General features: G+C 42.5%; 1 protein-coding gene across 3 annotated transcripts in view; it reads right to left on the reverse strand.

Moving 5' to 3' along the window:
• Positions 1-222: 222 nt before the first annotated feature.
• pls1 (plastin 1 (I isoform)) overlaps positions 223-14,957 on the reverse strand; it is a 39,715-nt gene continuing 24,980 nt past the window's right edge. For all 3 annotated transcript variants that reach the window (XM_017714665.2, XM_017714668.2, XM_017714667.2), the window contains exons 10-16: positions 13,882-14,077; positions 10,104-10,182; positions 8,482-8,596; positions 7,228-7,361; positions 5,937-6,060; positions 5,237-5,361; positions 223-1,228 (exon numbers count right to left, since the gene is read on the reverse strand). In XM_017714665.2, the coding sequence (XP_017570154.1) occupies positions 1,090-1,228; positions 5,237-5,361; positions 5,937-6,060; positions 7,228-7,361; positions 8,482-8,596; positions 10,104-10,182; positions 13,882-14,077 (912 nt within the window). In that variant the 3' untranslated portion in view covers positions 223-1,089. The remainder of the gene's footprint in view (positions 1,229-5,236; positions 5,362-5,936; positions 6,061-7,227; positions 7,362-8,481; positions 8,597-10,103; positions 10,183-13,881; positions 14,078-14,957) is intronic.

A 14,957-nucleotide genomic window follows, 5' to 3' on the forward strand; every position in this document is an offset into this window, starting at 1 on the left:
CTTCCAGATTCCAGCACCACCACAGAGTGTCCCCATGGATTAGAGCTGGGCAGGCTCACGAAGCGATGGCATGGAGGAATGCGAGTGCATTTCTGGTGATGCCTGGTGAAAGCTTATTGTAGTTCGGAATTATCAACATGCTAAAATGCAGGGTAGCTGATAACTGTTTACGATGTATCCCTCTGGCTCCCGTAGAACATTTTTCTTTTATGAAACCACTTCTCGAAATTGTGGCTTTTAGCCACTCTGTTTATTATAGGTTTAACGTTTCTGGATGTTCCACACAATCATTTTCCAACTAAGTGTCATTTGCGAAGGCGGAAGAGGAGACCGCTTTGAGGACAACCTTGAGGAGAATGCTTCAGGAATGAGCGATCAATATCTTTGCATATCGCTGCTGTCGGAACAAAACCTCGTATTTCCAAAATGGGAACTTTACAGGAGAAGGAAAAAACATACATTACTTTCAATGTAAGTCAGTGGACCCAGATTTTTTTCCAAGTCATTTTTGGCTGTTTATTTTGGTCCATCCTTCATGAAATTCACATACAATATAAAGGCCAACATGCATTTTCAAATAATGTCAAAAGCTGAAAATCGACAAACGTGGAGATACGAGTTTTGGTTCCGACAGCAGCGACAAGCTTGTAGATGCCCGAGTTGTGATGTTTAATGTTGACAGACTTGTTTTAATGAGTCATTGGAAGGCAGACATTTACAAACGATTGAAACAAAGTTGAACACATGAATTCATATTACATTACCAGCAAAATCATCATATACGTTTCATACAAAGAGACAAAAATAATAGTAAGTGAACAGGAAAAGAGAAGCAGGAAGGTCAAAGGAATCACCTCACTTCCAGAATCCTAATGGTGCAAATAATGAAGAAGAGGGTCAGTTAACATCGCTTAAATGACATTGTGATAATTTGCGCCCTGTGGGTTTTACTCGTTGGTAACATTTCAGGGTGAAGGATTCCTTGAAACCGGTATTCCAAAAGCAAGGGCAGTGGGAACAGATGGAGGAGAGGAAGAGATCAGAAAGTAGAAGAGACTGAGGGACTAGACAGGAGAAGGAATGCTGACATCAGCCCTCCACTTTGTTCAGGCTCCTGCCCATCAAACAGGCAAACACCGTCATCACCATCTTTGGGTTGACCTCCACGAGATCGTCGGGTAGAGCGTACACTTTGGCTCCGATTTTACGTGCCACTGAGATGGCGTATCTGTGAAGGGGAGAGAGAGTGAGCTAAGGGTGCGTCTCAAATCGATCCAGGTTAATTTAATTTCTAACGCTTTTAACGAGAGACAGTGTCCCGAAGCAGCTTTCCAGAAACACTGCAGTCCCCTAATGATCCAAGGGAGAGTGTTGGGAGAAACTCTGAGAGGAACACTGAGAGGAACCGAGACTCGGGAGAAACTCTCTAAGAACATGAAGAAGAAACACTCAGAGGAACCAAGACTCAAAAGGAGAGCCCATCCTCCACTGAGAAGAACACTAGTACATTACTGATTGTGTTGAACATACACCGACCAGCCACTTCATCAAAACTACCTCCTTGTTGCTGCACTCATTGCCCACTTTATCAACTCCACTGACCAAATAGGAGCACTGTAGTCCATCTGTTTCTCTGATACTCTGTTACCCTGTTCTTCAGTGGTCAGGACCTCCATGGACCCTCACAGAACAGGTAATGTTTGGGTGGTGGATCATTCTCAGCACTGCAGTAACACTGACGTAGTGGTGGTTGTGGTGTGATAGTGTGTGTTGTGCTGGTCTGAGTGGATCAGACACAGCAGTGCTGCTGGAGTTTTTGAACACCTCAGTGTCGCTGCTGGACTGAGAACCACAAATATCCAGCCAACAGCGTCCTGTGGGCAGCGTCCTGTGCCCACTGATGAAGGACTAGAGGACGACCAACACAAACTGTACAGCAGCAGATGAGCTGTTGTCTCTGACTTTACATCTCAAAAAGTAGAAGTATCTAATAGGGTGGACGGTCAGTGGACACAGCGTTAAAAACTCCAGCAGCCACATCACGTGTCACTGCAGTGCTGAGAATGACCCACCACCCACATAAAACCTGCTCTGTGGGGGTCCTGACAAGTGAAGAACAGGGTGAAAGGGGGCTAAACTCAAAGTATGCAGAGAAACAGATGGACTGCAGTCTGTAGTTGTAGAACTACAAAGTGCACCTAAATGGTAAGTGGCTGGTTGGTGTGTGCAGAACATTAGATATGAAAATACGGCAGGTAAGAAGTTCAGTGTGAGATTAACATTGGATGAAGCAGGTTAAGATTTAATGAAGACCAGTGCAGTCATGAAGCTCAGAACAAATTACAAAAGTTCAAAAGAGGTTATGAATATCGCTGTTGTCGGAACGAAACCTCGAATCTCCAAAACGGAAACTTTACAGGAGAAGGAAAAAACACACTTTACTTTCAATGTAAGTCAGTGGAACCAGACGTCTTTCCAAGTCATTTTGAGCCGTTTCTTTTGGTCCGTTCTTCATGAAATGTACACATAATGTAAAGATCAACGGGCTTTTTCATATTATGTCAAAAACTGAAAAACGACCAAAAAAGGAGATACGAGGTTTTCTTCCGACAGCCGCGATATGCATTATTCAAACTGACCCCTCGTAGCGTATGACGGAAACTAACTGACCATTCAGCCATTTCAGCCTCTTCCACGGTAGAAATGATTCAAATGCCATCCCACTATGCATGTACGGGATGAACATGTACCCTAACTAATCCAGTACACCCCAGAACCGAGTCGCAATGACAACGTTTTGTAGATACCCCATTTTTTGGTTGACCATTGAATGTCCTGCAAGTCTTTTATTGGCTTTTGAGTAATTTTCCACTGATCTGGCAATGAGTTCATAGTTAGCTTGATGCTACGCTAAGAAAGGCAAATTCCAGATGACGTCGAGCGTTTCCCAGCGTTCCAAAACATGCTGCTGTCAGCCATCTGTTAGCTCGTAGCTCGTTTGTCACAGTCAGAGAGCAGTTAGTTTAATGCTGTGCTGTTAAAATCGAGCATGTAGTTTATGCATCACGTCAGAAGTTTTCCATGTAAACGCCTTTTAGCTTTTTGTTAGCTTTGAAGTCATTTGTCATACGTTTGGAAGTATATTAGCAGTTAGCCTGATGCTATGCTTTCAGAGTCAAGTTTTACAGGGAGTTGAAATGTGTAAACACGCGGCTTTCAGGCTTTTCTTAGCTTTTAGCACGTTTCTCATACATTTGCCAGGCTGTTATTTCACTGCTATGCTATCGAAGTCGAGCATGTCGTTTACACACGACGTCAAACGTTTTCTCGGTGTGAAAATGAGTTTTATGCTTTTAGACTTTTGTTAGCTTTAAGGTCATTTTGGAGTATGTTAGCGGTTAGCTTGACGATTAAGTTTCAAGTTTTCCAGTAGTTAAAACGTGTAAATACGTTGTTTTCAGGCTTTTCTTAGTTTTTCATACATTTCCCAGTCAGCTAGAAGTTATTTTACTGCTATGCTACTGAAGTTGAGCAGCAGAAGGCGGGAATTACTGCTACTGAGTGCTGAATGGTTGGCGAGCGGAGCAGCTCATTAGCTGTTCGCGCTCACTGACGTCATGAAGGCGCCGTTTTAAACTCCTTTAACTCCAGTTTAAAAGCTCTTATAAACATAACAGCGGTGTTAAAATGTTTTATGCTGTTCTGTGTTCAGGAAATAAATTTATTCTTTTACACTAAAAATGTTCAAGCAGTTATAAACTATGATTTTGCTCAAATGCTCCATATCAACCCATTCATTCTGGACTCGCTTGGGAGCGTTTGAGGAATCCGGAAGACATTGCAGAGCGGGAATTCTCCTCTCTAGTTCTCTGGCTATGCTACCAAAGTTGAGCGTGTAGTTTAAAGTTTTCTATTTGTGGAAATGTGTGATATCCTTTTAGCTTCTTGTTAGCTTTTAGGTCATTTGCCATACATGTGGTCGAATGTTAGCAGGTAGCTTGATGCTACACTTTAAAAGTCTGGTTTACAAATGAGTTTAGTTTGTTTTTCATACATTTCCCATTCAGTTAGCTGTTGTTTTACTGCCACGCTACAGACGTCAAACGTGTAGTCTAAACTTTGCATTTGTGCAAATACGTAGACGCTTTTAGCTTCTCGTTAGTTTTTATGCCATGCATATGGTAGTTTGTTAGCAGTTAGCTTGATGCTACTCTTTCAGGGTCAAGTTTACAGATGACATCAAAGTTCGCGATTAGCTTAAATGTATAATGTGCTATTTTCAGGCTTTTGTTAGCTTTTAGCCTGTTTTCCATACATTTCCCAGTCAGTTAGCTGTTATTTTACTGCCACGCTACAGACGTCAAACGTGTAGTTTAAAGTTTTCTATTTGTGGAAATGTTTTTAGCATCTTGCTAGCTTTTAGGTCATTTGCCATTTGGTAGTATGTTAGCAGTTATGTTAGCTGGTTTACAAATAAGTTTAGTTCATCAATTTTTAGCATTTTTTTTTTTTATACATTTGCCAGTCAGTTAGCAGTAAATGAACTGCTGCGCTACTGAAGTCAAACATGTAGTTTAGTATTTTTAGCTTAGTAGTTTTCCATTTGTGCAAATACGTGAACGCTGTTAGCTTCTCGTTAGCTTCTCGTTAGCTTTAATGCCATGCATATGGTAGCTTGTTAGCAGTTAGCTTGATGCTACACTTTCGAAGTCAGGTTTACAAATCGGTTAGCAGTTTGTTTACTTTGAGCGCAGTTTCCGTATCACGTCAGACGTTCTCCAGCGGTGAAAATGTATAATTAGCTTTTAGGCTCTGGTTAGCTTTTATGTTATTTGCCAGTCAGTTATCAGTTAGTTTATTCGTTCTTTAAAAAGATGGTTCTTCAGGGGTTCTTTAGTAAAGAAAGTCGTTCTATATGCAACCATGAACACTCAAAGAACCCTCTGCATGATTGGGTTCTTCGCATCGTGGAAGGGTTCTTCAGATAGATGGAGTATGTGTTGTAGATGGTTGTATATAGAACCCATTTTGCTAAACCAGTTTAGCATGACATTTAAGGTTTTCAGTGACCTGATGTTCCAGTATATCTAGTCCTCTGTTTGACCTAATCAGGTCACTCACTGTCATTCTGCAGACGGTAATTCAGTACATACAGAACAAGGGGTCGATCTGAAACAGGGCCTCCGTGACAGATCTCTATCTGGTTGATTCATTAGCGGCGAGTGAGGAGAGTTACTTTGCGTTGTTCAGTTTATCCTCGGCGCTCATGTCTCCCCTCTTCACCATCTCGCTCTTGATGGCACTGGGCGCGATGGTATGGATCAGATCGATCACCGGCAGGCTGGTGCTGATCGATTTGTCCTAAAAGGATTGAGAGGATTTGGAGATGATACAATTTGAGCATATGGTGCTTTAGATTAATGGTGTTTCTCAGATGTATTTGTCATCAGAAAAAAAGGTTGAGATGCATTCATCACCTGCGTACGGGCTTCGTTTGCCTTGATCTATATCATTTTGTCCTCTAGCCAAGCTATTACGGAGGATTTACTGATGAGCTAAGCTGGATTAGGGCCTAGGCATGGGCCTAATCTGAGATCGTCAAGCATCATTGAACAAATTGGATAAAGGTGACATCAAAATGCACAAGCTTGTTCAGAGAACAAATCCCTGGTGTCAGAACAAAACCTTCTCCTTTTTCTTTTTTTTTTAGGTTTTGACATACTTTGAAAATGCCTGCTGCTCTTTACATTGACTGTAAATTTCACGACGAATGGACCAAAAGAAATGACCCAAAATTACTTGGTAATTACTTGGTATTACTTGGTAATTAGTTGTATAAAATGAATTACTTGGTAAATAGCTGTAAAGTTACCATCTTGGAGATACAAGGTTTGTTCTGACAGCAGCGAAATACAGAAGGAGCCCGAGCCTCTTGCCTTAAAGCTGTTGATAAACGAGTCTTTCTGTCCTTTCTGTAAGGTACTGTTCACCCAGTCGATGATGATTTGGTCGTTAACTTTTTCTCCAACGCCGATGTCCGATAAAACTTTGACTGTGTACCTGCACACAGCAAATATGATACACACTACTGTTGAAATTCATGTGATATAAACCCAGTTTGGTTGCAGATATATTTCTAAAATTATTCTTCAAAATAAGTGAATCCTAAGATGACAGAGAAAGCTGTAGAACAAATAGCAGTCGTGGGCTGGAGGTTGGGGGACTGGCCTTGTGACCGGAAGGTTGCCGGTTCAATCCCCAACACCAACAGCACATGACTGAGGTGTCCTTGAGCAAGACACCTAACCCCCAATTGCTCCCCGTGCGCCGTGGATAGGGCTGCCCACCGCTCCAGACAAGTGTGCTCACTGCTCACTAGTGTGTGTGTGTGAGTGTGGTGTTTCACTTCACAGATGGGTTAAATGCGGAGGTGAAATTTCCCCGTTGGTGGGATTAAAAAGTGTAAAAAAAAAAATAGGTGTAGCTATGGGGGGCCTGGGGAGGCCTAGGCCCTCTCACTTGGAAGCTGAGCCAACCCAGATTTTGAACAGTCCTCTGTTATCAGTGGAATATCTTATATTACAGAACGACTCCAAGGTCCGTTATTGCATCCTTGTGTCGTTTATTTTCCACCTACAAAAAGGGTCACTTCCAAAGCTTTGATCACCAATTTTCTGGGGGCGATTTTGGCGGCAACACGGCAGTGTTTACACGGCTGCAGTTTTATGCCAACCAAGACTGTGGGAACTTGGCTGAAAAAAGAGGAAATATCCAGTGAGCGGTCAGTTGTGTGGACGAAAATGCCTTGTTGAGAAAATGTGAGAGGTCAGAGGAGAATGGGCAGACTGGTTCCAGATGATAGAAAGGCAACAGGAACTCAAATAACCAACCAGAATCTCTGAGGAACGTTTCCAACACCTTGTTGAAAGTCTGCCACGAAGAATTAAGACAGTTCTGAAGGAAAAGGGGGGTCCAACCTTTTACTAGCAAGGTGTACCTAATAAAGTGGCTGGTGAGTGTATGTCATAGTTATATAAAATAGGAAAAAAACAAGTGATTCCAAACTTTTGAATAGGTTTGTATGTGCCATATGAAACTGGAAATGCAGTGAAACTGTAATGTTTGTGAACTTGCAGTACTTTTATTAACTAAAAAACCTCAAACAAAAACAAACAAAAGCTTACATGCATTATTTTACATTGCAGTACATGGATGTGAATGAAGTACCTTCTCATTAGTTGCCATACCAGTGCCAGGGTGTGCATGGGGCTGCCCTCATTGATATTTTCACCTCCAATCCCCACCAAGGAAAACTTTGCTTCCTTTTTGCCCAGATCTACAGCATAATTGCAGTTCTCAAGCTACAAACAAAACAAACGTTGGCTTTATTAAACATGGACAACATTTGTACAGAATTTTCATTTAGAATAAATACAAAGAGAACAAAACTCGCTCTATGTATCAATGCCGTTGGGGTGGCATGTTGAATATGTTGCTCATAACAGTGAAAAACTATTATTTGCCACTTTCCTAATGCAGCGCTACATGAAGCTTGTAACATTAGGCTAATCTTGAAATGTTAACTGAACTGGTCGCCTATATTACTGACATTTTGTCCGATTCAAGGTAGTTTATGTTAAGGAATGGACGATTGACTGTCGGGTAAGATTGGTATTTCAAAAACATTGATATTAACCCTCTACTGCATTATTTTTTTCTAGCGTGAAATAGATCTGATTATTAAATGTTTTTTTTTTTTTTAAGTAGTGTGTGCGGGGGTCATTTTGGAGTATGTTGCCTTGAGGCAACATTGTGAGACAGTGGGAAGAAATGATTTAGAGTGTTTGTGTTGTGAGACCTCTGGCTTGTGACTGGCCAAATCCATTCTACTGTCCCGCAGTGTTGCTTCTAGGCAACAAACATATTTCTGCAAATTCTCATAACAAAAGAAAATTATACTGAATGTCAAAAAAGAGGTTAAAAAGTGATAGAATGACCAGGAACATGCTTTTTGTTGACGTACTCAAACTGTTCCCTTTATTGTTAACCCTGTCATTGTCTTTAAATATGGATAATGTTATTGTAAAGTGAGGAAAATGGGTTTGTTGCCCTGAGGCAACATCGTGCAATACAAGTTCAAATACACTGTGCAGGAATCTGGCTCTCAGTTCCTCACCCCTGCTGTAAGTGATGAGAACTCATCTAAACTTTCATACAGCCAGAAACGTCAATGTCGAGGTAATAAAAGTGAAATATATGAAGGTTCTGGAAATGAAGCTTAAACTTATTTTGTTAAAAATCTAGGATTTCCAACTGCACAGATAGCTCCTAACTGTTTACTGTAATTGTCTAAAAATGTTTAATTAAGTTAAACCGTTCCCTGCTATTAATCCACACACATTGTTTGGAGAACCATGAAACATCTCAAACCCCCAAACCCCAAACTTCCATCAGTGGTTTGTTTGCACAACTCATACTAACTTTTTTCATGTTGGAACCAAGAATTGAATACGGAGGCCTGTTGACTCTCCTCCAGTCTACAGGCACCTGGATCCGCTCATACAGCTGAAGAATGATCAAACCGTCCATCAGATCACTGCAGAAAAACAAGGTTAGCTCAGTTCTTTATTACAGTACTCAAAGCTGCGGGTTCAGCTGAAACACGGCCTCAGGACATGCTCTGGATCTCTGCATATTAGAGCAGCCCAGTGCGTTATTTATTTACCTTTAATGTGATACACTATATGGCCAAAAGTATGTGGTGACCCACGTAATTATTGAGTTCACATGTTTCAGCTACAGCCATTGCTACCAGGTGTATAATATCAAGCACATAGCCATGCAACCTCCTTAGACAAACACTGGCAGTAGAGTAGGTACTGATAGGCCCAGTGACTTTAAAGATGGCTATGTCATAGGATGCCACCTCTGCAACAAGTTAGTTCATGAAATTTCTGCCCTGCTAGATCTTTCCTAGCCAATGGTAAGTGCTATTATTGTGAAATGGAGGAGTGTAAGAGTGGCAGCAGCTCAGCCATGAAATATTAAATGACACTAACTCATAGAGCAGGCCTACTGTGTAACGTGTAAAAACAGTCCTCTGTTGTATCGCTCACTACCGAGTTCCAGAGTGCCTCTGGAACCAACATCAACACAACAACCATGCTTCAGGATCTTTATTAAGTGGGTTCCCATGGTCGAGCAGCTGCACATAAGCCGAAGATCACAGTACGCAATGGCAGGTGTCGGCTAGTTTGGTCTAAAGCACGCTGCCTCTGGAGGGATGAATCAGTATTTGGTGAATTTGAGTTTGGCGGATGCCAGGAGAACACTACTGGTGGCACTATGCATTCTGATAGGTAAAGTTTGGTTGAGGAGGGATAACGGGCTGGGGCTGATTTTCAGGATTTGGGCCTCTTAGTTCCAGTGAAGCGTGATGTTAATGCTACAGCGTACAAAGATATTTTAGACAGTTATACGTTTCAAACTTTGTGGCAACAGTATGGGAAAGGCCCTTTTCCTGCTCACAGCATCACAGAAAGCGAGCTCCATAAAGACATGGTTGGATGAGTTTGGTGTGAAGGAACTCCAGTGGTCTGCACAGAGCCCTGAACTCAACCCCACTGAACACCTTGGGGATGAACTGGAACATCGATTGTGAGCCAGGCCCTCTCGTCCCACGTCAGTACCTGATCTCACAAATGCATTTTTGACGCAAAAATTCCCAGAGACACACTCCAAAATCTTGTGGAAAGCTTCCCAGAATAGAGGAGCGAGTTTACAGCCGCAAAGAGTCGGGACAACACTGTATTAATGACCATGCTTTTAGAATGGGATGTCCAACAAGCTCATATAAGTGTGACGGTCAGTCATGTTTTGGCCATATAGTTCAGACTTTGCAATACTGATGGCGCAGAGCCTCTAAGCAATCACTGAATGTTCTATTGTCTGCTCTGAGCATCCAGACCAAAGGCATGTTCTGTGGATGGTTGGATGGATTATACAGACTCATTTAATGCGTTTTATCGATTTCCTAGAAACAACCACAGCTACTGTGTCAAACGTAGCTCACTCAGTCTTCCCATTGCGCCTAGCTGCCTCACCTGTACAGATGATTGACATACGGACTGACTCCCAGTGAATTCATCCAATTCCTGAAGGTTCTGTCTTCTCGCGATTCTCCTGCAGAGTTGGAAATAAACACAGTCCAGGGTTATTCACTTATGACTGAGGGTTGTAATGTGCCAACGTGTGCAGTAAAAACTTTCACACTGCATTTAACTTTGACTCTGCATTAGCAAATGTAAGGGGAATATTAATGGACATCCCACGGCTTCAGCCACTGCTGTACAATTTGTGTGGTAAATAGTGCGGAACACGGCAGGCTGCTCTTTGCTCATTCTAATTCATACAATCGCTGCACACATGCTGTGCTGCGACTATATGCTCTTAGAAAAAATAGTGCATTACATAATTACATACCCACGTACAGCGCTCCAAAACCCTTCACAGTCTTTTTTCAACACATAGCGCTGCCTTATGTAACGCTGTAGTAACCCTTTGGCGAGGTTCAGTAGAAGCAGAATTCATTTGGCAGACTTTTGGCCTGTTATAAATACCGAGCATGTGCTCCAAGTTCAGTGAGTGTCATGAGCCGCTGGGGTGATGTTACAGTTTTTCCAAATGGACTTAGCACATTTCTGCAATACAACTCTCACTGTTAACATGCAGTTTGGTCTCTGCAAGTCACTGGAAACTGATATGAGTATACTATAAAAACCAAGTACCTGCATTAAAGCGAAATGTTTATTAGCATGTTTGAATGCCCAGTCCATTGAAATGCTGTGCTTATTAACACACTGATCATTGTTCTAATTGCTGACTCTTCAGGCTGAAATATACTGACAAACTAATCTGAACTATAAACTTGTATTGCAGTTTTGCCATTGGTCGCATACAAATCATGTCCAGAAAAGTTGGGACGGAATGTGAAATGCAAATAAAGACAGACTTTCACCTGTAACGATGATATTTATTGTTCGACCCCACTGTCATAACACACTTATTCTGATATTGATGCCTGCAGCATGCTCCAAAAAGTTGGGAACGGAGCAACTTAAGAAGCAGGTAAGAAAGGCCTAAATCTTTATCATTGCTGATGGTCAAGGCTCGCATCAGCAAATAATCCGACAGTTTATAAATGAGCAAATGGAAGGATTTTAGGTATTTCATGTAAACAAGGAGAACCATAAATGAATGCTTCTGATCTTCGGCTCTTTAGAAGCACTGTATTAAAAGCCAGCATGCTTCTGTGATGGATATCACTGTATGGGCTCAGGAATACTTTGGCAAGCTGTTGTCAATAAGCACTATTGATCACTGCAAATTAAGACTGTACTAGGTCCAAAACGTCCAAAAACACCGCCGACTTCTCTGGGCTCGAGGTCATTTGAAATGGACTGATGCACAAGGGAAGCATATATTGTGGTCAGATGGGTCAACCTTTCACATTGTTTATGGACATAATGGATGTCATGTTCTTGGCGCCAAAGAAGCGAAGGACCATGCAGCCTAAAGTTGAAAAGCCAGGGTCTTTCATGGCCTGAGGGTGTGTTAATGTAGGGTGTGTTAACACTGCAAGGTATATACACATTTGCTAGACTAGCCGGCCTGTCTCTGATTGAAAAGGTGCATTTTGAAGCACGAAATACATCAATGAAGGCCCTGTATGGTTGCACAGCTGAAGACTTCTATAGCTGAGGAATGATAAAAAACATCTGCTTTCAACACTGGATCAGTTGGTGGTTTCAGTCCTGTGATGTGGGCTCCCGAGTGGCGCATCCGTCTAAGCGTTGGCCGTGTCATCAGGAGGTCGCGAGTTCGACCCCTGGTGATGCTACAGCCGTCCGTAGCCGGGAGTCCAAGAGAGCACAACTGGCCTCGCTCACTCTGGGTGGGTAGGATGGCCCCCCCTTCTCCCCCCATCACTCAGTGCAATGCTAGTCAATGCAGGTGTCTGTTAGGTGACTTAACAGATCTGGCGGTCGGCGCTTTCCTCCGAGCGCGTTCGGCTGTCCCGTGACGTTGCGTGAGTGGCAGCTTGAAAATAAGCGGTGGCTGGTTTCACAGGTCTCGGAGGAAGCCTGTGCTGCCTTCACCCTCCTAGCGTTGATGGCATTGTGTGATTGGGGGAGTCGTAACTAGTGGGTGGACCTGGAGACGATTAAATTGGGGAGAAATCGGGTAAAAAAAAAAAGGGAAGTGATGTAACACAGTGGTAAACATGCTCCCATCTCGACTTCTTTGGAAGATGGTTCAGGCATCAAATTTGAAAAAACAAGACAAAAAGTTCACAAAACATCAAGTATAATTTTTTATGAAAATACTCTTTTCAAGCAAAACTTGCTTAATCATGTCTTTCTGCCTTTATTAGCATTCCAACTTGTTTTGGATTTTTTTTCAAACAACATTATTGCTTTGGGCAAAAAGAGTTCTCATAACTGTCTCTTAAGTATCTCACAGAAAGGTCAACCGAGGAAAAACTGCAATGGACACTCTTGCTACTGACCATAACCAAGTAGATTACTGGGTATGCAATTCAGTCACATCAAATGTGTGAAGAAAACGATGAGCAAGCTGTAAAACCGAGAACATGACAGTGTGAAAGTTCCTCTGGTCATCTGTGAGGGGCATTATGAACAATAATGTTGTGTGTTATTAATAACGCAGAGGACGGAGAGGTTAGAGGAGAGAGTGAAACCTGCTTCTGAGCATGCAAAGGGAACAGTCACAACACAGTACCTACAATGGCAGGGGTCAGGTCTGGGCAGGAAAGAGAGGGGAGAGATAACGAAAACATTATTTGGCCAAGACCCAAAGACTTTTGACCTCCTAAAGCATAATTAAATACTGTATGCGTGATAATGTGATTAGACACTATGCACCCCCTGTTGGTCATTCCGAGTACTGCCATCATTAAAAACACCTGTATTTGTCTGTCAGCAGTCAGTGTGGTTGGTATAGAGGTCTGATACCTGACTCGAGCTTGACAGGGCTTGATAAAGTATTGTTTTTTGGGCTATAGATCTGCAAGATGCATCTGGAAATTTTGCACAGTGCACAACAAAGCTGATCTTATAACCATTCACCAGGAACAACAGCTGGGCTGGGAATAAGGATGGATGTACAGTACTGTTCAAAGGTCAGTGACCACCTATGAGTGTCTGAACACTCCAATTTAATCATGCATTAAGCCCAAGTAATTCTTTTTTCAAGGTATATTTCTCAGGATATTAGATATAAGACAACCCGTTTGCATAAAGAGGAAATCAAAGAAAAATAAATAAAAAAAAAAAAACAGGAGTTTCCAAAACTGGAGATCGAAAAATGATTAAAAAACCTCAATGCTATGGATCTGAAAGGATGTGTGGTTTTAAGAAGCTGCTGGTGTTCTCAGGTCAATGGACTGTCCACCCTCAACAGGTGAACGAAGGATGTAATGAAGGTAAAATACTGAAAAATGATACTGTATTTTGTTATTGGGGCTTCTGTGAATTCTTTTTGATTGGAAATTAACTAAGCACTTTTGCACTGTGCTGTACATTTAAGCGACTTTGTGTCAATAATGCACATTTGTGTTGTTTCTTTGTGAAAACTAGGTTTGAATGTGTCGCCTCTGCTGGAGAGAACAGAAAGTTTCAGTGCTGTTTGTTCTCCATCGCTGGATGTTTCTGAGGCCTCTCGAACCCCTTGAGATGTAACAGTGGATTTTTTTAGGCCTTTCAAACTTTAGTACCCAGTGTTGGATCCCAAAAAGCACTGATCTCACACAAAAGCTTTCTTTTAGCTCCTGCAGAGCTCTGTTTGTGGAGCACAACTCACCCTCCAGCATGGCGAGATCGATGCCGTTGTCGCTGGGCCTGCTCAGGGCGGGAAACATGTTGAACAGGTTGGCCACAAAGGCCATGTTGAGCTTGTGATTTCCTGCCACTACGTCCTGAGGCGTGACGAACTGCCTGCAGTCCAGACGAGCCGCCTGTCTCAGCATTAACTCCGCCCTCTTCTCATCATCAGGCTCCTGCAAAAGAGAAGAACGCTCCCATCAGCTATGATCGGTTCTCATGTTCTGCCTCAAGAATGATGTTCCAGTACTTTGTTATGATTAACAGTCTCAAGCAATGTGATTTACTTAGGAGTCAATGCCTTCATTCAGGTTGTGCTCAGTGATTGTGATTAATCTCACTTCTGACTTTAAACATGCCGCTGTGGCATAGGATGCCACCTCTTCCACAAGTCAGTTTGTAAGATTTCTGTCCTGCTAGATCTGCCCCTGTCAACTGTAAGTGCTATGATTGTGTAATCCAGGAGCAATGCAGCAAATGAAGCGGTAGACCTCACAGTGTCTATCCTCCGTTGAATCACTTACTAACAAGTAGCAAATTGCTTCAGGAAGCAACATCAGCAAAAGAACCGTGCATCACTAAATGGGCTTCCATGGTCGCCGCTGTTCTGTGGATGTATCACTCTTCTCTACCTGTCAGTCTGATGGACGAGTCTGGGCTGGGCGAATGGCAGGAGAACATTACCTGCCTGACTGCACTGTGCCAACTGTAAAGTTTGGCGGAGGCGGGATAATGCTATGGGGTTGTTTTAGTTCCAGTGAAGGGAACTCTTAATGTTTCAGCAAAATATTCTATGCTTCCAACTTTGTGGGGACAGTTTGGGGAAGACTCTTTTCTGTTCCACCATGATAGCGCACCATTGCACAAAGCAAGCTCAAGGCATGGCTGGGTCAGTTTTGGTGTGGAAGAACTTGACTGGCCCTCACAGATCCCTGATCTCAACCCCATCGAGCACCTTTGGGATGAACTAGAACAGACATTGTGAGCCAGACCCTCTCATCCAACCTCAGTGTCTGACCCCGCAAATGCTCTTCTGGATGAACGGGCAAAAATTCC

The sequence above is a fragment of the Pygocentrus nattereri genome, chromosome 2 (genome assembly GCF_015220715.1).
Source record: "Pygocentrus nattereri isolate fPygNat1 chromosome 2, fPygNat1.pri, whole genome shotgun sequence".
Taxonomy (NCBI): domain Eukaryota; kingdom Metazoa; phylum Chordata; class Actinopteri; order Characiformes; family Serrasalmidae; genus Pygocentrus; species Pygocentrus nattereri.